Source organism: Salvelinus alpinus, chromosome 1 (genome assembly GCF_045679555.1).
Source record: "Salvelinus alpinus chromosome 1, SLU_Salpinus.1, whole genome shotgun sequence".
Taxonomy (NCBI): domain Eukaryota; kingdom Metazoa; phylum Chordata; class Actinopteri; order Salmoniformes; family Salmonidae; genus Salvelinus; species Salvelinus alpinus.
The window spans coordinates 53,644,231-53,667,956 of NC_092086.1; the positions used below are offsets into that span (position 1 = coordinate 53,644,231).

A 23,726-nucleotide genomic window follows, 5' to 3' on the forward strand; every position below is an offset into this window, starting at 1 on the left:
AAAACAAATTTACATTGGCATATAAAAAGGTAAGTCAAACGATTTCTTTGTGAGCTGATTTCTTATTAACAGCTAGATCTGTTATTATTAACATATGAAGTTAGGAAAAGTAGGTTAAGTTTAGGAAAAGGTTGAGGGTTAGCTAAAATGCTAAAGATTTTACAATAGTTTGAGGGTTAGCTAAAATGCTAAACATTTTACAATAGATTGACAATCAGGAACCCTTCTAGCCATGAAAGTGGGACAGCCTCTGTCGCGGGGATGATGACATTGGTGAATACAAAATCCTAAATCCCTTTCACTTTCAAAAACAACCGTTTTTACGTACGACTGCATTTCGTCATCTATAGGTACAACATAACGTCATCTTTTAACATGGTTAGCTAAATTGTCGTGAATTATCATATGGTTTTGCACAACTTATTTATTTTTATGAATATATCATGATTTGACATTATTGATTTGTTTATGTAATTATTTGTTTATTTATTTAAATTAACTGAACAATGCAATTCAGTGCTCAGCTGCCAATGTTGTACATCATGACAATAAACTAAACCTTTCTTTATTGGCTCTAGGCCCCCCAAAAATTGAAGTGTTTAAAGCTGCATTAAAATCTACAATAGTCGCTATTCTCTAAGAATGTCACCTGTCACATTTCAGCAAGAGTGTAATCTGATTGAGACAACCCCATGAACAAAGAAATGTTCTGTTCAGCTTGAAGTGATGTCGACAGGCCAGCAGGGGGCAATCTTCCCCCTTAGTTGCTTTCAGTGATGCCAATTTGGCAATTTTGTTGCTAGATTTAGCAAATTTTCAGACTACCCTGGCAACTTTTTTGTCAAACAGCACCTAGCAACAAATTTAGGTACTTTTGAAATTTTATTTTGAACTTTTAGCAACTTTTGAAAAGTGACTCAAACGCTAAAATGCATGCATTTCCCCCTCTAAATGACACAAAAACGATTTTCTCTGTCACACACTCAGTCACAACACACGTGCCTGGCTGCAAAAGTGCATTGTGAGTGACGTCAGCAGCAGGCGCTCAGCTCGTGCACAGGCAGCAGCAGGCCAGCAGCAATTTCAACAAATTGCAAATCATTGTTGGCTGACTGCAGCAGCAGTAGTACGGGTTCTACGAGCCAAACCCAATGAATATAGTTAGTCACGAATGTTTGATCTTGAACAGAACTTACAACATCAATCAACATGTCCCAATCAAAATTGTACAGCCAGAAGTACAGAAAAGAGTGGGAGTCTGTACCTGAACGAGATGGCCAGTCAATTTGAGTAACGTTATTGTGTATTCTACGTAATGACGCAGTTTTACGTTATCACGCAATGACATCGCAACGTCATTTAGCTACTTTTAGCAACAAATCAACCTGCCTCTAGCAACTTACCCTGAAAATATGTTGTCAACACTGGGTGCTGTTGTGAGGACAAGAGTTTTAGAGAGGATGGACGATTAAAATTAATGTATGTGGACATAGGCTATAGTAGTTAGAGCTAGACAAGAGAAGATATGGATGCTTAGAATTCGTAAATTGCTGTATTAATCACTCGAATGCCATTCTCAACTACGTGCTTTAAAATATAAGTTGAATGCATTGGGAGATTAAATCAAAACAAATTGTATTTGTCACACACAGTGAATCATCATGCATAAATGTTGCAGTGAAATGCTTGCATGCTAGGCTATCTCACTCAACATTATTATTACATGCCTATTGCATGTATAAGCAACATGTAATAATTCACTTGTCTGTTGGCCACGTCATCTTTCCTCATTCACCTGGTTAAAAGTACAATACTGTATGCTTTGGTCAAATATGGCAGATAACACACCTGGTTTCAATTCTGTTTGCTTTCAGGGCAGTACACATAACCCAATACAATGTGATTGTGCAGGCTATTCTGAAACCCCTTCCCCCATCCACTTGTCTGTGGACTCATTGTAATGAAGGATTTAGCATTTTGCTCTGACATTGACAGGATGTTTTTACACAATGAAGTGCATCCACCATATTGCCTTTTTTAAAGGGAAACTGTTCTGATATGTCCTTCATCTGTCTATTATGAGTCATTCAAATAACTTATTAGTATGATTTTAATAAAGCTCATCCTTTCTTCGCCAATTAAAAAGTCCTCACCATATGGATTTGGATGTCTTGGGTCGATAAATGGGTCCTCCAGAGGTGCCTGTCCTACATTGCAGATGCAATCTCCTCCTCCTCCAGTCTCCAACATATGATGCTGCTTATTGTTTCTTGCCGTTGGACACAGGAGTATTTGATGTCCAGGGACTTATAAGTCCCGACACAGGGGTCTCCAAAAACGAAATTGGATGCCCGGACAACACACTCGCTCTCCTTAGCTAGTCCAAGTATGTGTTCTCTGGCCTTCCCCTTCTGCTGACACCGTGCTGTGGTTTACAGATGATTACTTCCCTAAAGCTGTTGTTTCTAGTTAGGCTTTGGAATACATTTCATTTCGTTTCCCAGTATTTCATGTACCCTAACCGTCCACCAGAGGGAAGCACTATTTAACATTTTAGTTTGAATCCCACTAAAGTGTAAAGCTCTAAATGAAAACATCACTTTGGACCTTGCTTAAATAAGAAGTAGTGACACAACACAAACATTATGGAAAGTGGTAAAACATTTATTTCAAGAAAATAACATATAATAATAATGCTATTGTGTTAAATTTTTTACATATTTATTTATTTACTCATTCCCTCCTCACAGTAATCAACATGCAAAATAGATAGGCTACAGAATACAGAACGAAATATAAGATACAAAATGAAAAAAACATGTTCTTATAACTCAAAAACGAACAATGGTGACCCTGGCCCGTGACCCCACTCTCAAAAGTTGTGATATGCAAGAAACACATTTCCATTACACATTTGTACAAGAAACACCCACATGTGACAAATATACAAGCACCCTCCAAATTATTGTTATTATGCCTTTCCCTAACCTTAACCCCAGTCAAACTATACCTAAGGTTTAGGATATACCTATACCTAAGGTTTAGGTTTAGGAGCCCTCGTTCCTAAACCTAACCTCAATTAATTTTACCGCTATGACTAAATACATTTTTTCTTCTGCCGGTCGAATAGCCACTTCCTCGTTTTATACATTGGGACGAACTTCAGCATAGTTTTTAATGACCCCTGAAAAGCGAATGACTTTGACCTCTTTGGTTTTTGCCTTGAAGTCCTGCCACAGGTACTCTGGAGACAACACCTTGCTGGGCTTGTTGTAGAGCAGGTACCTGTTGAGGTGGCTCTCCTCCTGCCAGGCAGCCTCGATGGAATTCCCCGCATCCTCCTCAAACCGGGTCCGACATACCTTTGTTAGTGTGTACACATCTTCCACGAACCCTCCGATCATAGCCCCACCATAGTAGTAGTCTCCCTCATCCATGGGGATGTAGGCAGTCGAGGCTGGACGCCGTTCGTACGGGAAGCGGTCACGCGTCTGCTCGTAGTAGCCTGGGTGTATCACAGCAACCAGCCTTCCTAGAGACTCGGACCCCCAGCGAGCGTGGAACTTGCTGTCTACGTCCAGACAGAAGATGTAGTCGGCCTCCCTTCTGATCTGACGTTCGATGGTGGTCTGGATGAACTCCATCCTCCGGGCTGATATCTCCTGCCAGCGGTTGGAACCCGGGACCTGGATCACACTCAAATGTCTCCCCTGAGACAGGTTCACTGAAGGAACATCGTGGGGATGATCAGTGAAAACATAGTAGCGTACGTGGAAGCCGACCATGAAGTGCTTCTCTGCTGTCTCCAGAAAATCTTGGAGAAATCTGACGTATCTGTCAGTATTTAAAGGCATACATATCATAAGGATTAACAAGTGCCTTGCTTAAGGACACAACAGCAGTAGGTCGCAACTGAGATTTGATGTCAGCACACCTCTAACTGATGGGGTGGCAGGTAGCCTAGAGGTTAAGATTGTTGGGCCAGTAACCTAAAGGTCACTGGTTCAAATCCCTGAACCAAGCCAAGGTGGAAACATCTGCTGTTCTGTCCTTGAGCAAAGCAGTTAACCCCCAACATCAATTGCAACATCAGGGCACCTCCCTGATTGAGTGGTTGGGTTAAATGTGTAAGACATTTTGGTTGAATGCATTCAGTTGTGCAATTGACTAGGTATCCCCTTAACTGCATCATCATTCTCATAGGATAATATACCACTTTCTGACCAGTATACCGTCTAGATAATTACATGAAGTAGAACAATTATTTACGTGTTCCAAGGCATGAATCCTGACAGCGTCATAACATTTTACCTGCCATGTTACATCAGGTACTTATGTCCTTATTGTTGAAAAAGTATTGATAGTTCAACTTCCCTTTTGAATATTTGTCAAAAATTGTACTCACTTTCCAACGGCAAACACAGTGGTTGCTATGGTGAGGTTCATGGGCTTGTAGATCTTGTCGATTAGCACAGGGTCAAAGGTGCCTTCCCAGACGATGGGTGCCAACCACGGGGTCACTGACACCACATCAGTACGTCTAGAGAAACAGAACAAAGATCTTGCCTGACTGTGTTGTACTGACCAGAGCCATGTTATGATCTCAATACTTCACTATGGTACTGGCAATTAAAGTACCTTGAAACAAGCTGTGGTGTATTAGGCTACACCTCCCCACACTGATGTGTCAGACACTAATGTCAGGTGTGTTCTCCTAATATATCAAAGCTCCCCACACTGATGTGTCAGACACTTACAGTACGTCAGCTAATATGACTTTAATGCCCAAGATATTGAAATGACATTCGATGAGCAGGTGTTTAGTGAGTCCTCCAGACCAAAGGTAGAGGGGATGACCTGGGTGTTCTTGTCACGATCGTCTATGGGTGAGAGAGAGGACCAAGGCGCAGCGTGTGCAAAATACATTCTCTTTTATTTAGAGAAGGGAAAAAACACGAAAACGAACACTGAATACAAACTAAACAAAAGTGAAGCTAACGACGTAAGTGCATAGACAAGCAACAAACATTCAACATAGACAATTACCCACAAAACCCAAATGCCTATGACTGCCTTAAATATGGCTCTCAATCAGAGACAATAAACCACAGCTGCCTCTAATTGAGAACCAATCTAGGCAGCCATAGACATACAAACACCTAGACAAGACACTGACCCATTAAACGTACAAACCCCTAGACAAACCAAAACACATACATTCCCCATGTCACACCCTGACCTAACTAAAATAATAATGAAAACAAAGATAACTAAGGCCAGGGTGTGACGGTTCTCTTGATAAGTGCATGAATTTGACAATTTTCCTGGCCTGTTAAGCATACAAATTTGTACAAATACTTATAGATGTCAGGGGAAATGTATGGAGTAAAAAGTACATTATTTTTCTTTAGAAGTGTATTGAAGTAAAAGTAGTCAAAAATATATATAGTCAAGTACAGATATCCCAAAAATAAGTAGTACTTTAAAGTATTTTTACTTAAGTACTTTACACCACTGGTTTTAATACGAGAAAAAGCCTATAGTTTTACAATGGCTCCGCCGTGGTTCTGTGTAGCCTAGTTATGCTAATATATTTGAGACCAGTCTATTGCAGTTAATTTCATCTTTGACTTCTTTGAATTTTGTCTGAGTTCATTGACAAATCAGACCACAGGACGCCTTTCCACACAGATTTACTTGGTCCGTGGTGGGTCTGTGAAAACTATGCAATTATTTTGAAGACTATGAGGGCACAAGGCGAGATCCAGATGTAGACACGAGAGGCAGATGGTTTGAGTCTTTGATATTTATTAAACAATCCAAAAGAGGTTGGCAAGAGAATGATCGTGGACAGGCAAAAGGTCAAAACCAGTTCAAAGTCCAGGAGGTAGAGTGGCAGGCAGGCACGCACGAGGTCAGGGCAGGCAGGAGGGTACAGGGTCCAGAAAACAGTCAAGGGTCAAAACCGTGAGGACTAGCAAAAAGAGAATAGAAGCAGGAGTATGGGAAAACACGCTAATTGACTTGAAAAACATACAAGACGAACTGGCACAGAGAAACAGGAAACACAGGAATAAATACACCAGGGAAAATTAGTGACACCTGGAGGGGGTGGAGACAATCACAAGGACAGGTGAAACAGATCAGGATGTGACAAAGACAGGTTTATAATCTATTAATCTGTTATAGTATTTCTAAGTAGCAGCCAATGTGGAAAATACAAAACAGCTGATTGTTGAGTTGTGGCTGTCAATGAACAGGGGGCAGCAGCTAGAAGGTATTTGGGCAACATTTCAGAATATCATTACGGTTAAAATCTGTTTGAATTGGTGATTGCCACTGGAAAGTTGGTGGACTCTTATTTCCTCATATTATAGGCCTAAGTTCTGTGAATCCACTTTTTATTGGCCTATGCTATTGGTTGCATTTAAGTAGATGTTTAATTTGTAATGTAAATGACAAAGTAGCTTATTTTGATTATTTGGGTGATAATAAAATATATAATTGTAATGTTTCCAGTCATGGAAAAATGCCCTGGCAGCCAAATCTGTCAGGGAAACTACTATGATAGAACATTCAGATTTTTCTGCCTGACTGTGGCGCTCTTTACCCGAATTGTTAGGATTTTCTTGTGATCACAACAAAACTAATTATTTTGCTCAAATAGATATAATTAAATTGTGTTTTCTTTGAAAAGATGGGCCTGGCTGAGAATATAACATTCCCTTTTCTGCCCGGGTGTGGTGCTGTTTACCACAATTTTATGGGTTATCTTGTGACAGAACAAAACTACTTTAATCCTAACATCATATCTTTAAAACTACCATATTACCTTTTAAAAGTAAAAAGTACCATGACTTGTGGGGGGAAATTCTCAGTTTCTCAACTAACCTGCTGCCCTTCTGGTCCTCATAAATTGTCATTTCTCTGTTGGAATCCATAAAACCATAAAATAACGTTCCCCTTAATACAATCCAAGCCTCAAACCAAACCCTGTTAGTAAGAATCAGACAATACTGTGACTTTCATTTCACACTATAGCGACATTGGGCTGTAATAGATTAACAGAACTTGATCTTACCTGTTGATTCTTTCAGAGAAGAAGCTGAAGTAGACATCCCTTTGGGGAAGCAGGAGAGAATCAGTTCAAGTCTGTCATGAAAACATTAATGGCCTTTTTAGACGAACAAAATGTGTTGCTGGCGCTGCCTTTCTTAGACATCAGATTTTCAACTTTTGTTTTAAACGTAATTTGTACCCTTACACAAGTACACCACGTAAGGACGTAATTAGCTTGGCAAAATGGCAACACTGCATAGTTGCGTGGAGTTACACATTATCGGGCCGCATACATTTGCATATCTTATTGTGTAGGGTGTAAATTAGGCTTTATACTATCCTTACATTACCTTGGATGTGGTGTGGCCAAAGCCACATTCATGCTGCGTGTGTGTGTTCAGCTATTAACATACTGTTAATCCCATAGTATGTAGTAGTTTTTTGATAATACAACAAAAATGCTGTACTGATATTAATTGCATGTAGCTTCAGAGAGCCATTGTCTTTATTCAGTACCACTCAGAGAGGGGTATGTGGTGTTGAAGTGTACCAAGATACCTAGTTATTATATTGAATAGTTTGATTAAATCTTGAGAAGTTCAATGACTGTTTAGTTAGTGCTTCCCTCAACCCTGCAACATAGCCTGTTAAATCATTGTGTTACCTTTGTTTTCCTTTTTGACGTGGCTGAAAAGAAAGCCTCAGTCATTCAGTTTGCACTGACTATTGTGGAGGAGGGAAAAGAATTGTGGCGTTCACACGTGTGGGAATTCCATATTTTTCTACTTAACCCAAACTAAGAACCTGTTTGTACCTGTTCTTGTTTATACAAGAATGGGTGGAGTAGTATGGCAGTTTGCCTTTTGGCAGTAGTCGGTACGGTCTGGGACTCACAGAGTGGCAAAATATTGAACGGTGACTGACATTTAACTGTGTGTTGGCCATGTATAACCCCTGGGTAAGAGGGAGATTCGCCATGTAGCTGTGGTTTAAGTTTGTAAATTGCTAAGTTTGAGTTTTTTTTTTTTAATGGCATCTTGAGAATTTAAATGACTGTTTAGTGCTTCCCTCGGACTAGGCCACATTTAGACACCTTTCTAATTATTAAATGTATTACTTAGACAAGGTCTAAGGGAATTCCATAGCGACAGCGGGACAGATAAGTCATGACCCAATGACTGTACCTGCCTGCAGCATGTGTCCCCCCTGTCTGACGCTACATCCATAATCGGTTGACGGCTACTAAGTTTTTATATGCTACACCCCCTCCCCAGATCAAAATCGAATATCGTTTGCAATGTTTTGTTCGGACTTGGTAGACAAACAGGTGTGTGAAATAAAGACAGGTGTGAGAGTGCAAAGTGAGAACACAACCTGGAATTGATTTGGGTATTGGGTGTAGGATCTAAATACTGGATTTAATAGTTTCTTGTTCATTGTTCGGCGATGCAAACAGAAATTCTCACCTTACAAAAAAACACATGATTTCACATGTGGAAAATGACATGATTTCACATGTGATATGTCCACATGATTTACACATGTGAAATTGTATTTCACCCGTGACATTTTACGTGACATCATGTTAAACTGTGGTTTTGGAACACCACATATGATATTTCACACGATCACATAGCATTTCACATGTGGATTCAAATGTTCACATGATGCCCTGCAAACAAAAAGTCGATAGAATGTCCCCGAAACATCACGAAATAGCCGCAGTGTTTTCCACTTACATATTTGACATACATGATTACATTGTGTATGTTTATTTATACATTCGTTATTATTCAACCTGTTCCATCTGGAAATGGAACTCACAAACTCTTGGTTCACGGCATTCCGATCTTCCTTCTAAGCCACCATGTCTGTGTCGATTACTGATTTTAATCTAACTCTCAGATGTGGAATTGCATTTTCACATGTGAAAAATTTTCAGATATTTTCACGTGTAGTTTTATTGTGTCACATGTTGCATCCCCATGTCACATTTATGTGTAGTTGTATGTTATCACATGTTGATTTTACATGTTGTCAAAAGTTATCACATTAACTTGAACACATGTCAAATTCATTTGGTTATTCCAAATGAATTTGACAGACCACTTCTCAGTTCCTATGCTTCCTGGCTGATGTTTGGTCACTTTTGAATGCTGGAGGTGCTTTCACTCTAGTGGTAGCATGAGACGGAGTCTACAACCCACACAAGTGGCTCAGGTAGTGTAGCTCATCCAGGATGGCACATCAATGCGAGCTGTGGCAAGAAGGTTTGCTGTGTCTGTCAACGTAGTGTCCAGAGCATGGAGGCGCTACCAGGAGACAGGCCAGTACATCAGGAGATGTGGAGGAGGCCGTAAGAGGGCAACAACCCAGCAACAGGACCGCTACCTCCGCCTTTGTGCAAGGAGGAGCACTGCCAGAGCCCTGCAAAATGACCTCCAGCAGGCCACATATTGTGAGGTGTGCCTTGTAAGAGGCTAAGTTAAATGTGTATATGGGATAGAATGGAGTTCCAGCAAGTCTCAAACCTTTGATGGTTGAGTATTTGCCATGTCCTTTGGTCTGTTTTGCACTGTAGTCACTGCCAGTTTGGAAGCGTTTAAGACCAACATTTTGTATTTTATATGACTTTCCCTTCTAGAGGCTTAACAAAAGCTTCCAAACTGGAATTCAATGATATTCTGAAATATGTAAACACATTTGCTAGCAGCCAACTTGCTTGCACCAATCTTATGCAATTACATTAAAATACAAAACCCCATCTCCCCTTAAAGTAATTCATTCATTACAACTACCATAAGAAGATTACAATAACCAACTGTACTGTTGTTTTACAATAACTTACAGGCTACCAGTTGTGTGTAACTGTAAAAACAATGATAAAAATGATTACAGTAACATTATTGGAAACTGTAAAATACAGTATGGAAACATACTGTACCATCTTATATGGTAACTTACAGGCAACTGGCTGCCTGTAAGTTACCATAAAAAAACAGGAAATGGTTTACAGTGTACAGTCTCTTATTATTATGGATCCTTTTTCACACTTTAGTCCAAATTTTCCTTGCGTCAAGGTGTTTTCGTTTACAAGCCTCCCTGAAGAGTTCCTCATTGTGGGCCAGCAAGGAACAATACTGTATCTGTCTTTGTTGGGGGGGGGTGAAGGTATTGGCTAGTCTAAGCGTTGTTAGTGTTCCTGCCAGTCATAGAGGTATAAATATACTTACCTCACTTTGTTGATGTGCAGTGTATCACTGAGTACCTTACCACCTCACTCACTGAACTTGCAGCTTAACAACTGTAAGAGCAGAAGTGTTTCCAATGCATTAACTAATTAGCATAATTCATTTGAATTGTATTGGTTTCTTAAATGTACTGAACTAAAATATAAAAGCAACATGCAACAATTTCAAAGATTTTACTGGGTTACAGTTCATATAACAGTTACAAGCATTTTGCTACAACTGCCATAACATCTGCTAAATATGTGAACAATAACATTTGATTATAAGGAAATCGGTCAATTGAAATAAACTCTTTAGGTCCTAATCTTTGGATTTCACATGACTGGACAGGGGTGTAGTATGGGGACAATTTCACGCCATATGTATTGAATTTAAAATAAAATAAATTGTAAACATGAAAAATCAAGTTGAAAATGTTAACATATTTTTGTGGAAGGGTGAAATAATTGATATTGGGAAAAAAAAATATATAATCTTTTCAGTTAAACTTTCCCAACAACCAATCCTCTTTAACCCATTTTGCCTATGCTCTTGCCTGCATTTACTACCTTTCGGTTACGCTACTCATATCTTTGCTTTCGATGTCTGTTTCTTTGCTTTCATTGGCAGTTTTTTGGATTGTGAGTTTTGGCTTCTTTCTTTTTCGTGAAGGGTTTAGAGCGAAGGGAAGACAATGAGTCTAACTTGCCTACCAGCTGGTCAAATTACAATTTTCATATGTCCTCACAGGCGATGGGGAGGCACATTATGGAGAGGCTCCTATACAGATTGCAGTAAGCCATGCAACGCCTGCCGTCTGCTCTGGATCTTGATTACTTACAGTTTGTCTGCACCAATGAGAATATATTTATCAGCTCACTAGCAAATTAAGTAGACTTGCAGGGTCTCTCCAAACTGTGTAACCTAGTCAATGCTGAAATGGAAGAAAGATGTGCCCCATCAATTTTTGTTGTTGATGGTGAAATGGGACGTTCTAAACTGATTGTCAGAACAGCACCTTCGACAGCTGATTGAAATGGATCTGCCTGTACCTTGCATTGCCAAGCTGCTCGGCATCTCAACACAAACTGTCCAACGCAGAAATACGGAATCGCGTGAGGGGAACATACAGACGAGGAGCTGGACAATCTGGTGGCCACATTCAAGACAAGTTCACCACAATTAGGATGGTGAGAGGACATCTGAAAGCACTGGGTCACCGAGTCCAGTGGATGCAATTGTGGGACTCAATGCATCATGTCGATGCTGCAGGAAAGAATGACATGACTTGGATTTGTTGTCAGATGAACATACTCGGTCCTCTTTCCCTCATACACGTGGACACCAACCACAAGTTGATCAGGTAAGCTTAGACCCCCTTCAGCTTAGGGGTACACATTTAGTCCTATAACTCATAGCCCATACAATGCTGCCTCTGTATATTTCACTGCATGATGGCTGATTTGGCAAGTGTATATACAACTGTCTAAAAGGGTCTTTCAACAGATTTGGTGACATAGACTGCTTCTCAAGAAAGGTAACCGATTGATCCCCCATGGTGTTTGAAGTTGGTCATGTTTGATTGACTCAACGTGGATAATCCAATGCTTTCTATTCATAATGGGTTTGAATTATACAACAGCACAGCTGTTTTTGTATACATGTGTTATTTTTTTGTAATACACAATATTCTATAGATCATGTATCTCGGTGCAGCAACCAACAACAAAGCATCAACTGCCCTTGGTTTCTTCCTGGAGTCTGTAGAAAAACATGACTTTCCATTAACCTTTCTGGGACCGGGGGCAGTATTGAGTAGTTTGGATTAATAATGTGCCCTATGTAAACTGCCTTTTACTCAGGCCCAGAAGATAGGATATGCATGGTAGTATTGGATAGAAAACACTCTAAAGTTTCCAAAACTGTTTAAATAATGTCTGAGTATAACAGAACTGATATGGCAGGCAAAAACCTCAGGAAAATCCATCCAGGAAATGCTATTATTTTGAAATGGCTGTTTTCCATTGAAAGCCTATCCACCATACAAAGACTTATGACGCAGTTCACGATCCCTATGGCTTCCACTACATGTGGCCAGTCTTTAGGCATAGTTTTGGGCTTTTACTCTGAAAAATTAGGGAGAAACACCACCTTCAATGAGTGGACAGTGGAAATTTCCAGAGATGTGGCCTGCGCATGACCGGGAGTGTGCCTTTCTTGTTTTTCTTTTCTATTGACGAAGCTATTGTCCGGTTGAAATATGATCGATTATTTATGACAAAAACAACCTGAAGATTGATTATAAACATCGTTTGACATGTTTCTACGAACTTTTATGGTACTTTTTTGATTTTTCGTCTGCCTGCTGTGTGACCGAGCTTTGTGCCAATGGATTACTGAACAAAACGCACCAACAAAACTGAGGTTTTTGGACATAAAGAGGGACTTTATCGAACAAAACAAACATTTATTGTGTAACATGGAGTCTTGTGAGTGCAAGTATCCAAAGATCATCAAAGGTAAGTGATACATTTTGTTGAATTGCGACTCCTTTTGCCTGTTTGATTGACGTAACTGCACTGTTTGCATTCAACCATATTCCCAGTCACCTTGCCGTGGTTAAAAGTGGTGGTTTGCGCTTTCAGTTTTGTGCGAATGCTGTTATCTGTCCACAGTTTTTGATTTGGGTAGGAATAGTCAGAGGGAACAACATCCCCTATACACTTCCTGATGAACTCAGTCACTGTGTCAGTGTATACGTCAATGTTATTCTCAGAGGTAACCCGGAACATATCCCAGTCCGCATGATCAAATATATCTTGAAGCATGGATTCTGATTGTTCAGACCAGCATTGAATAGACCTTAGCACGGGTACTTCCTGTTTGAGTTTCTGCCTATAAGACGGGTGAAGGATAATGGAGTCGTGATATGATTTGCAGAAGGAAGACGGGGGAGGGCCTTGTCCGCCTTTCTTCTTCCTATGGGGTTCTTTATTCCTGTCTGCACGATGTACTGAAAATCCAGCTGTCTGTATGGAAGGGGACAGTATATCCGGAGAGAGAGCCATGATTCCATGTAACAGAGTATGTTACAGTCCCTGATGTCTCTCTAGAATGAGATCCTTGCCTTGTGCTCATCTACTTTATTGTCCAGGGACTGAACATTAGCGAGTAATGTACTCGACACAGTGGATGATGTGCACGCCTCCTGCGTCAGACTGGAAGTACACTCTGAATGCCTCTTCTACGCCGGCGGCATCTTGGAGCAGCCTCTGGGATAAGTTCAATTGCCTTGTGGGCTACGAACAAAGGATCCAATATGGGGAAGTCCTATTTCTGGTTGGAATGCTGGTGAGTTGCCACCGCTCTGATATCCCAATGTTATTTCCGGCTGTATGTAATGACATAAAAAAACTTACTGTGTTAATAATGTAAGAAATAACACACACAAAAAAACTGCAAAGTTGCTTACGAGCTAGAAGCAGAGCTGCCCTGTCTACCGGCGCTATCTTAACACGAATGAGCGCTATTTTAACATGAATAAAAGTTAAAATACGTAATTTAAAAACGTCTATATTTGGGCCAAATAAAGGCAGGTCTGGACCACACCAAGAAAAGACGTCCAAAGGCTTTGGTGTTGGTCCATGCTTACTGAGGTGTAGCCTACAGTGTTGCCTGAAAGGACATTTTATGAATGGCCAGCTACTTTGTAAGCCTACCGTTTGTAAAACACAAAAAAATATGATGTCTGGAAAGGACCAAATAAAGACGTTCAAAAGACGTTGGCTCGTGCTTACTGGGTTGTAGCTTACCATGTCAGTCCACAATGGAATTTTATGAATGCCGATCCACGCGGTAGGCCCACCATGTGTAAAACAGGCAGTTGCATTGGATTTATTAGTCCTGATTCCTGTGACATATCAATTTGGCTATTTAAGTTTTGAATATCAGCTACCCGACTTTATCATTAGTTATCGTGAGCCTATTTGCAATGTGTTTACACAGCGGGAAATGCAGAAGTGTTTTTTATTTTTTGCCAAGATCAGCTTGTCAAAAATTGATAGAAACAAACTTGAAACCGGTGATCATGACAATGGGGTAAAACTCCTGAACAACAGTTGTGATTGTCCATTTTACTTTGACCTGTACTGTTTTCAGGATATGTTGTTTGTTAACATAACAGCACATTTTTGTTGTTGTTCATTGGGAGCCATTAAGGTTAGGCTATTTGATCGGAGAAACCTGCATGAAAAAAAGTGTTTGCCTCATTAAATTGACATATATTTTATCTCCAACCAGAAGCCATGGATTACAGGCAGCATCCGCACTGAGCTAAAGGAAAGAGCTGCTCCTTTCAAGGAGCGGGACTCTAACCCGGAAGCTTATAAGAAATCCCACTATGCCCTCTGACGAACCAAAGAAAATGCTAAGCATCAATACAGGACTAATATCGAGTCGTACTACACCGTCTCTGATGCTCGTCGGATGTGGCAGGGCTTGCAAACCATTAGACTACAAGGGGAAGCACAGCCGAGAGCTGCACAGTGACAGAAGCTTACCAGACGAGCTAAACTGCTTCTATATTTGCTTTGAGGCAAATAACACTGAAACATGCATGAGAGCACCAGCTGTACCGGAAGACTGTGATCACGCTCTCCGCAGCCGATGTGACTAAGACCTTTAGACAGGTCAACATTCACAAGGCCGCAGAGACAGACAGATTACCAGGATGTGTACTGCGAGCATGCGCTGAACAACTGGCAAGTGTCTTCACTGACATTTTCAACCTCTCCCTGTTCGAGTCTAATACCAACATGTTTTAAGCAGACCTGTGCCCAAGAACACTAAGGTAACGTGCCTAAATGGCTACCGACCAGTAGCACTCACGTCTGTAGCAATGAAGCACTTTGAAAAGCTGGTCATGGCTCACATCAACACCATCATCACAGAAACCCTAGACCCACTCCAATTTGCATACATGGCTCACATCAATACCACCATCCCAGAAACCCTAGACCCACTCCAATCTGCATACCCCAACAGATCCACAAATGATGCAAACTCTATTGCACTCCACACTGCCCTTTACCACCTAGACAAAAGGAACACCTATGTGAGAATGCTATTCATTGACTACAGCTCAGCGTTCAACACCATAGTGCCCTCAACTCATCAATAAGCTAAGGACCCTGGGACTAAACACCTCCCTCTGCAACTGGATCCTGAACTTCCTGACGGGCCGCCCCCAGGTGGTAAGGGTAGGTCACAACACATCCGCCACGCTGATCCTCAACACAGGGTGCCCTTCATGGGTGTGTGCTCAGCCCCCTCCTGTTGTCCCTGTTCACTCATGACTGCCCGGCCAGGCACAACTCCAACACCATCATTAAATTTGCAGATGACACAACAGCGGTAGGCCTGATCACCGACAGCAATGAGACAGCCTATAGGGAGGAGTTCAGAGATCTGGCCGTGTGGTGCCAGGACAACAACCTCTCCCTCAACGTGATCAAGACAAAGGAGATGATTGTGGACTATAGGAAAAAGAGGACCGAGCACGTCCCCATTCTCATCGACGGGGCTGCAGTGGAGCAGGTTGAGAGCTTCAAGTTCCTTGGTGTCCACATCACCAACAAACTAACATGGTCCAAGCACACCAGACAGTCGTGAAGCGGGCATATTCCCCCCCAGGAGACTGAAAAGATTTGGCAGGGGTCCTCAGATCCTCAAAAGGTTCTACAGCTGCACCATCGCGAGCATCCTGTCTGGTTACATCACTGCCTGGTATGGCAACTGCTCTGCCTGCGACCTCAAGGCACTACAGAGGGTAGTGCGTACGGTCCAGTACATCACTTCCTGCCATCCAGGACCTCTATACCAGGCCGCGTCAGAGGAAGGCCCTAAAAATTGTCAAAGACTCCAGCCACCCTAGTCTGTTCCCTCTGCTACCGCACGGTAAGCGGTACCGGAACGCCCAGTCTAGGTCCGAGAGACTTCTAAACAGCTTCTACCCCCAGGCCATAAGACTCCTGAACATTTAGTCAAATGGCTACCCAGACTATTTGCATTGACCCCCCCCCCCCCCCCCCACCCCGTCTCCTCACCACTGCCACTCTCTGTTGTCATCTATGCATGGTCACTTTAATTAACTCTACCTACATGTACATACTACCTCAACTAACCGGTGTCCCCGCACATTGACTCTGTACTGGCACCCCCCTCCATATATTGTTATTTGTTACTGCTGCTCTTTAATTACTTGTTACTTTTATCTCTTATTCTTATCAGTTTTTTTAACTGCACTGTTGATTAGGGGCTCGTAAGTAAGCATTTCACTGTAAGGTGAAAGGTTGTATTTTGCGCATGAGACAAATAAAATTGGATTTGATTTAAAATGACTTACCTAAATCAGGGGTTCCCAAAACCATCTACCCCACCCCATGTGCTTGGGGATTTTTTATTTTACTTGTTAAGCCAAGGCCCAGTAGTAAACTCTGGTGGTTGGAAAACTCTGGCCTAAATGGCAAGGATGTAACATTGAAGGTGCAGCTTTTACCAAGGCAACTGCCGACTCAAATCAAAGACTGTATCAGTATGCTGTTCTCTGTTTACTTTTGCTGATATTTCTGTAGTCAAGTCAGTGTGTTCCTTTTTTGATTTGGTAAGCCATTGACCGGGTGAGTATATTTCATGATCCCTTTTTGCTGCAACAACTTGCTAAAACAAGGAGCAACAACATTTAGTCATGTTGTAAAGAGTCCATGTTACTGTTCTTTCCACAGCATAACTAAGCAATCCCAAAGAACTGAAATATACTTTTAAGGTGGAGAGGATGTTTTTTGTAGGAAACCCTGGCCTAAATGGCAAGTGTAAAATGTTGAATGTGCTTTGCCTAGGTGACCTAAGAATTTAATCAGATGTGATGTTCTGTGTTTGCCGTTTACTGATATTTCTCAGTCAAGTCAGTGTGCATTGTTTTGAATCAGCACTACTTGAGTATTTCAAATGTTTTGTGCAGCAGAAAAGTGTTCAATGCTTATTACAAAGTTGTATGTTTAATGCAAAGTTTACTCTATCTAAAATACTTTTGAGTTTACTAAGAGGACTTTTCCTGCAGGAGGGTAATTGTGGTGCCTCATTTGTCTGCTTAACAATATCTGCTGTCTTTTTTAATCTTTTCAAATCTCACCACTATTTGACATCTTATTCATGATTTACAGTTGAAGTCGGAAGTTTACATACACTTAGGTTGGAATCATTAAAACTTGTTCATCAACCACTCCACAAAGTTCTTGTTAACAAACTATAGTTTTGGCAAGTCGGTTAGGACATCTACTTTGCATGACACTAGCAATTTTTCCAACAATTGTTTACAGACAGATTATTTCCCTTATAATTCACTGTATCACAATTCCAGTGGGTCAGAGGTTTATATACACTAAGTTGACTGTGCCTTTTAAACAGCTTGGAAAATTCCAGAAAATTATTTAATGGCTTTAGAAGCTTCTGATAGGCTAATTGACACCATTTGAGTCAATTGGAGGTGTACCTGCGGATGTATTTTAAGGCCTACCTTCAACCTCAGTGCCTCTTTGCCTCACATCATGGGAAAATTAAATCAGCCAAGACCTCAGATTAAAAATTGTCGACCTCCACAAATCTGGTTCATCCTTGGGAGCAATTTCCAAACGCCTGAAGGTACCACGTTCATCTGTACAATCAATAGTACTCAAGTATATAAACACCATGGGACCACGCAGCCATCATACCACTCAGGAAGGAGACGCATTCTGTCTCCTAGAGATGAATGTACTTTGGTGTGGAAAATGCAAATCCATCCCAGTACAACAGCAAAGAACCTTGTGAAGATGCTGGAGGAAACAGATACAAAAGTATCTATATCCACAGTAAAACGAGTCCTATATCGACATAACCTGAAAGGCCGCTCAGCAAGGAAGAAGCCACTGCTCAAAAACCGCCATTAAAAAAAGCTAGACTACGGTTTGCAACTGAACTTGTGGACAAGGATCGTACTTTTTGGAGAAATGTCCTCTGGTCTGATGAATCAAAAATAGAACTGTTTGGCCATAATGACCATCGTTATGTTTGGATGAAAAAGGGAGAGGCTTGCAAGCCGAAGAACACCATCCCAACCGTGAAACACGGGGGTGGCAGCATGTTGTGGGGGTGCTTTTCTGCAGGAGGGACTGGTGCACTTCACAAAATAGATTGGCATCATTAGCAAGGTAAATTGTTGATATATTGAAGCAACATCTCAAGACATCAGTAAGGAAGTTTAAAGCTTGGTCGCAAAAGGGTCTTCCAAATGGACAATGACCCCAAGCATACTTCCAAAGTTGTTGCAAAATGGCTTAAGGACAACAAAGGTGTGGCCATCGCAAAGCCCTGACCTCAATCCCATAGAAAATTTGAGGGGCAGAACTGAAAAAGCGTCTGTGAGGAAGGAGGCCTACCAAACTGACTCAGTTACACCAGCTCAGTCAGGAGGAATGGGCCAAAATTCACCCAACTTATTGTGGGAAGCTTGTAGAAGGCTACCCAAAACATTTGACCCAAGTTAACCCATTTAAAGGCAATGCTACCACATACTAATTGGGTGTATATGAACTTCTGACCAACTGGGAATGTGATGAAAGAAATAAAAACTAAAATAAATAATTCTCTCTACTATTATTCTGACATTTCACATTCTTAAAATAAAATGGCGATCCTAACTGACCTAAAACAGGGAATATTTACTTGGATTAAATGTCAGGAATTGTGAAAAACTGAGTTTTAATATATTTGGCTAAGGTGTATGTAGACTTCAACTGTATATATCATTTGGCAATTTGGGTGAATATTTTGAAGGATCAGAACCATCTTTGAAGATATCCCTCTAGTGGTGTGGGGACTGTGCTTTGGCAAAGTGGGTGGGGTTATATCCTGCGTGGTTGGGCCTGTCCGGGGGTATCGTCAGACAGGGTCACAGTGTCTCCCGACCCCTCCTGTCTCAGCCTCCAGTATTTATGCTGCAATAGTTTGTGTCGGGGGGCTAGGGTCAGTCTGTTATATGTGGAGTATTTCTCCTGTCTTATCTCATATCTTGTGTGAATTTAAGTATGTTCCCTCTAATTCTCTCTGCCTCCCCTCCCAGAGGACCTGAGTCCTGGGAACTTGCCTCATGACTACCTGGCCTGATGACTCTTTGCTGTCCCCAGTCCACCTGGTCGTGCTGCTGCTCCAGTTTCAACCGTTCTGACTGTAGCTATGTAAACCTGACCTGTTCACCGGACGTGCTACCTTGTCCGGGACCTGCTAATTTCGACTCTCTCGCTCTACCGCACCTGCTGTCTCTAACTCTGAATGCTCAGCTATGAAAAGCCAACTGACATTTACTCCTGAGGTGCTGACCTGTTGCACCCTCTACAACCATGGTGATTATTATTATTATTTGACCCTGCTGGTCATCTATGAACGTTTGAACATCTTGGCCATGTACTGTTATAATCTCAACCCAGCACAACCAGAAGAGGACTGGCCACCACTCCGAGCCTGTTTCCTCTCTAGGTTTCTTCCTAGGTTCCTGCCTTGGTGGCTAGGAAAAACTCGCTACAATGTTTCTATATCTGCATTACCCGCTGTTTGGGGTTTTAGGCTGGGTTTCTGTATCGCACTCTGTGACAGCTGATGTAAAAGGGATTTATAAATGAATTAAATTGATTGATCTGCTTTCAATCCACCTTCATGGAGAAGCTAAACCAGTACACTCCAATACTGTTCTACTTGAGGAGGTTGTTGAACCAAATGGGCAGGAAAGGCTACAAAGGCCCTATCCCAAATCGTCCCCTAAACCCTACGCACTTGTGAAGATCTGAGAGGATTTGGTTGGTATACACAAAATGGTGTAACTACAACCTAGGGAGGCAAGGTGTAATTATCAGATTGATAACAGCTGTCCAATCTTCTCAGTTCTCCACAAGTGCAGTGTCCAGTTTGGGTGATTTAAAAAAATATATATATTTCACCTTTATTTAACCAGGTAGGCTAGTTAAGAACAAGTTCTCATTTACAACTGCGACCTGGCCAAGAAAAAGCAAAGCAGCGCGACACAAACAACAACACAGAGTTACACATGGAATAAACAAACATACAGTCAATAACACAATTGAAAAAGTATATATACAGTGTGTGCAAATGAGGTAAGGCAATAAATAGGCCATAGTGGCGAAATAATTACAATTTAGCAAGTAAACACGAGTGATAGATGTGCAAAAAGATACTGGGGTGCAAAGGAGCAAAAAATAGAATAAATAATAACAGCATGAGGATGAGGTATTTGGATGGGCTATTTACAGATGGGCTATGTACAGGTGCAGTGATCTGTGAGCTGCTCTGACAGCTGGTGCTTGAATTTAGTGAGGGAGAAATTAGTCTCCAGCTTCAGTGATATTTGCAATTCGTTCCAGTCATTGGCAGCAGAGAACTGGAAGGAAAGGCGGCCAAAGTAGGAAATGGCTTTGGGGGTGACCAGTGAAATATACCTGCTAGAGCGCGTGCTACGAGTGGGTGCTGCTATGGTGACCGGTGAGCTGAGATAAGGCAGGGCTTTACCTAGCAAAGACTTATAGGGGACCTGGAGCCAGTGGGTTTGGCGACAAATATGAAGCGAGGGCCAGCAAACGAGAGCATACAGGTCACAGTGGTGGGTAGTGTATGGGGCTTTGGTAACAAAACGGAATTTGCTAAGTAGAGTGTTGGAGGCTATTTTGTAAATGACATCGCCGAAGTCAAGGATTGCTAGGATAGTCAGTTTTACGAGGGTATGTTTGGCAGCATGAGTGAAGGATGCTTTGTTGCGAAATAGGAAGCTGATTCTAGATTTAATTTTAGATTGGAGATGCTTAATGTGAGTATGGAAGGAGAGTTTAGAGTCTAACCAGATACCTAGGTATTTGTAGTTGTCCACATATTCTAAGTCAGAACCGTCCAGAGTAGTGATACTGGACGGGCGGGCAGGTGCGGGCAGCGATCGGTTGAAGAGCATGCATTTAGTTTTACCTGCATTTAAGAGCAGTTGAGGCCACGGAAGGAGAGTTGTATGGCATTGAAGCTCGTCTGGAGGTTAGTTAAGACAGTGTCCAAAGAAGGGCCAGAAGTATACAGAATGGTGTCGTCTGCGTAGAGGTGGATGAGAGAATCACCAGCAGCAAGAGCGACATCATTGATATATACAGAGAAAAGAGTCGGCCTGAGAATTTAACCCTGTGGCACCCCCATAGAGTGCCAGAGGTCTGGACAACAGGCCCTCCAATTTGACACACTGAACTCTGTCTAAGAAGTAGTTGGTGAACCAGGCGAGGCAGTCGTTTGAGAAACCAAGGCTGTTGAGTCTGACGATAAGAATGTGGTGATTGACAGAGTCGAAAGCCTTGGCCAGGTCGATAAATACAGCTGCACAGTATTGTCTCTTATCGATGGTGGTTATGATATCGTTTAAGACCTTGAGTGTGGCTGAGGTGCACCCATGAACAGCTCGGAAACCAGATTGCATAGCGGAGAAGGTACGGTGGGATTCGAAATGGTCGGTGATCTGTTTGTTAACTTGGCATTCAAAGACCTTAGAAAGGCAGGGTAGGATAGATATAGGTCTGTAGCAGTTTGGGTGTAGAGTGTCTCCTCCTTTGAAGAGAGGGATGACTGCGGCAGCATTCCAATCGTTGGGGATCTTGGATGATACGAAAGAGAGGTTGAACATGCTAGTAATAGGGGTTGCAACAATTTCGGCGGATCATTTTAGAAAGAGAGGGCCCAGATTGTCTATCCCAGCTGATTTGTAGGGGTCCAGATTTTGCAGCTCTTTCAGAACATCAACTATCTGGATTTGGGTGAAGAAGAAAGGCTTGGGCAAACCTTTTGGGCAAGTTGCTGTGAGGGGTGCAGGGCTGTTGACCGGGGTAGCCAGGTGGAAAGCATGGCCAGCCGTTGAAAAATGCTTATTGAAATTCTCAATCATCGTGGATTTATCGGTGGTGACAGTGTTTTCTAGCCTCAGTGCAGTGGGCAGCTGGGAGGAGGTACTCTTTTTCTCCATGGACTTTTTCTATAGTGTCCCAGAACGTTTTGGAGTTTGTGCTACAGGATGCAAATTTCTGTTTGAAAAGGCTAGCCTTTGCTTTCCTAACTGCCTGTGTATATTGGTTCCTAACTTCCCTGAGAAGTTGCATATCGCGGGGGCTATTCGATGCCAATATAGTACGCCACAGGATGCTTTTGTGCTGGTCAAGTGCAGTCAGGTCTGGAGTGAACCAAGGGCTATATCTGTTCCTGGTTCTACATTTTTTTTTTGAATGGGGCATGCTTATTTAAAATGGTGAGGAAAGCACTTTTTAAAGAACAACCAGGCGTCCTCTACTGATGGAATAAGGTTAATATCCTTCCAGGATGCCTGGGCCAGGTCTATTAGAAAGGCCTGCTCGCTGGAGTGTTTAAGGGATCGTTTGACAGTGATGAGGGGTTGTCGTTTGACCGCAGACCCATTACAGACGCAGGTAATGAGGCAGTGATCGCTGAGATCCTGGTTAAAGACAGCAGAGGTGTATTTGGAGGGCAGGTTGGTTAGGATGATATCTATGAGGGTGCTCTTGTTTACGGATTTGGGGTTGTACCTGGTAGGTTCATTGATAATTTTTGTGAGATTGAGGGCATCAAATCAAAGCTTATTTGTCATGTGCGCTGAATACAACAGATGTAGACCTTACAGTGAAATGCTTACTTACAGGCTCTAACCAATAGTGCAACAAATGTATTAGGTGAACAATAGGTCGGTAAAGAAATAAAACAACAGTAAAAAGACAGGCTATATACAGTAGTGAGGCAATAAAAGTAGCGAGGCTACATACAGACACCAGTTAGTCAGGCTGATTGAGGAAATATGTACATGTAGATATGGTTAAAGGGACTATGCATATATGATGAACAGAGAGTAGCAGTCGCGTAAAAGAGGGGTTGGCGGGTGGTGGGTGGAACACAATGCAGATAGCCCGGTTAGCCAATGTGCGGGAGCACTGGTTGGTCAACCCAATTTTTTATTTTTTTTATTTCACCTTTATTTAACCAGGTAGGCTAGTTGAGAACAAGTTCTCATTTGCAACTGCGACCTGGCCAAGATTGAGGGATTATTTTTGAGGTAATTGAGGTAGTATGTACATGAATGTATAGTTAAAGTGACTATGCATATATGATAAACAGAGTAGCAGCAGCATAAAAATAGGGGTTGGGGGGGCAGACAATGCAAATAGTCCGGGTAGCCATTTGATTACCTGTTCAGGAGTCTTATGGCTTGGGGGTAAAAACTGTTGAGAAGCCTTTTTGTCCTAGACTTGGCACTCCGGTACCGCTTGCCATGCGGCTATAAATCTTAGATTGTAGGATGGC

At 41.8% G+C, this 23,726-nt stretch overlaps 1 protein-coding gene across 1 annotated transcript in view; it reads right to left on the reverse strand.

Annotated features, from left to right (window-relative positions):
- Window positions 1–2,704: 2,704 nt before the first annotated feature.
- The window catches only part of LOC139580528 (globoside alpha-1,3-N-acetylgalactosaminyltransferase 1-like), a 28,654-nt gene continuing 7,632 nt past the window's right edge, over window positions 2,705–23,726 (reverse strand). Inside the window, exons 2-4 of the mRNA XM_071409304.1 lie at window positions 7,082–7,120; window positions 4,406–4,540; window positions 2,705–3,834 (exon numbers count right to left, since the gene is read on the reverse strand). Of these exons, the coding sequence (XP_071265405.1) occupies window positions 3,144–3,834; window positions 4,406–4,540; window positions 7,082–7,120 (865 nt within the window). The 3' untranslated portion in view covers window positions 2,705–3,143. The remainder of the gene's footprint in view (window positions 3,835–4,405; window positions 4,541–7,081; window positions 7,121–23,726) is intronic.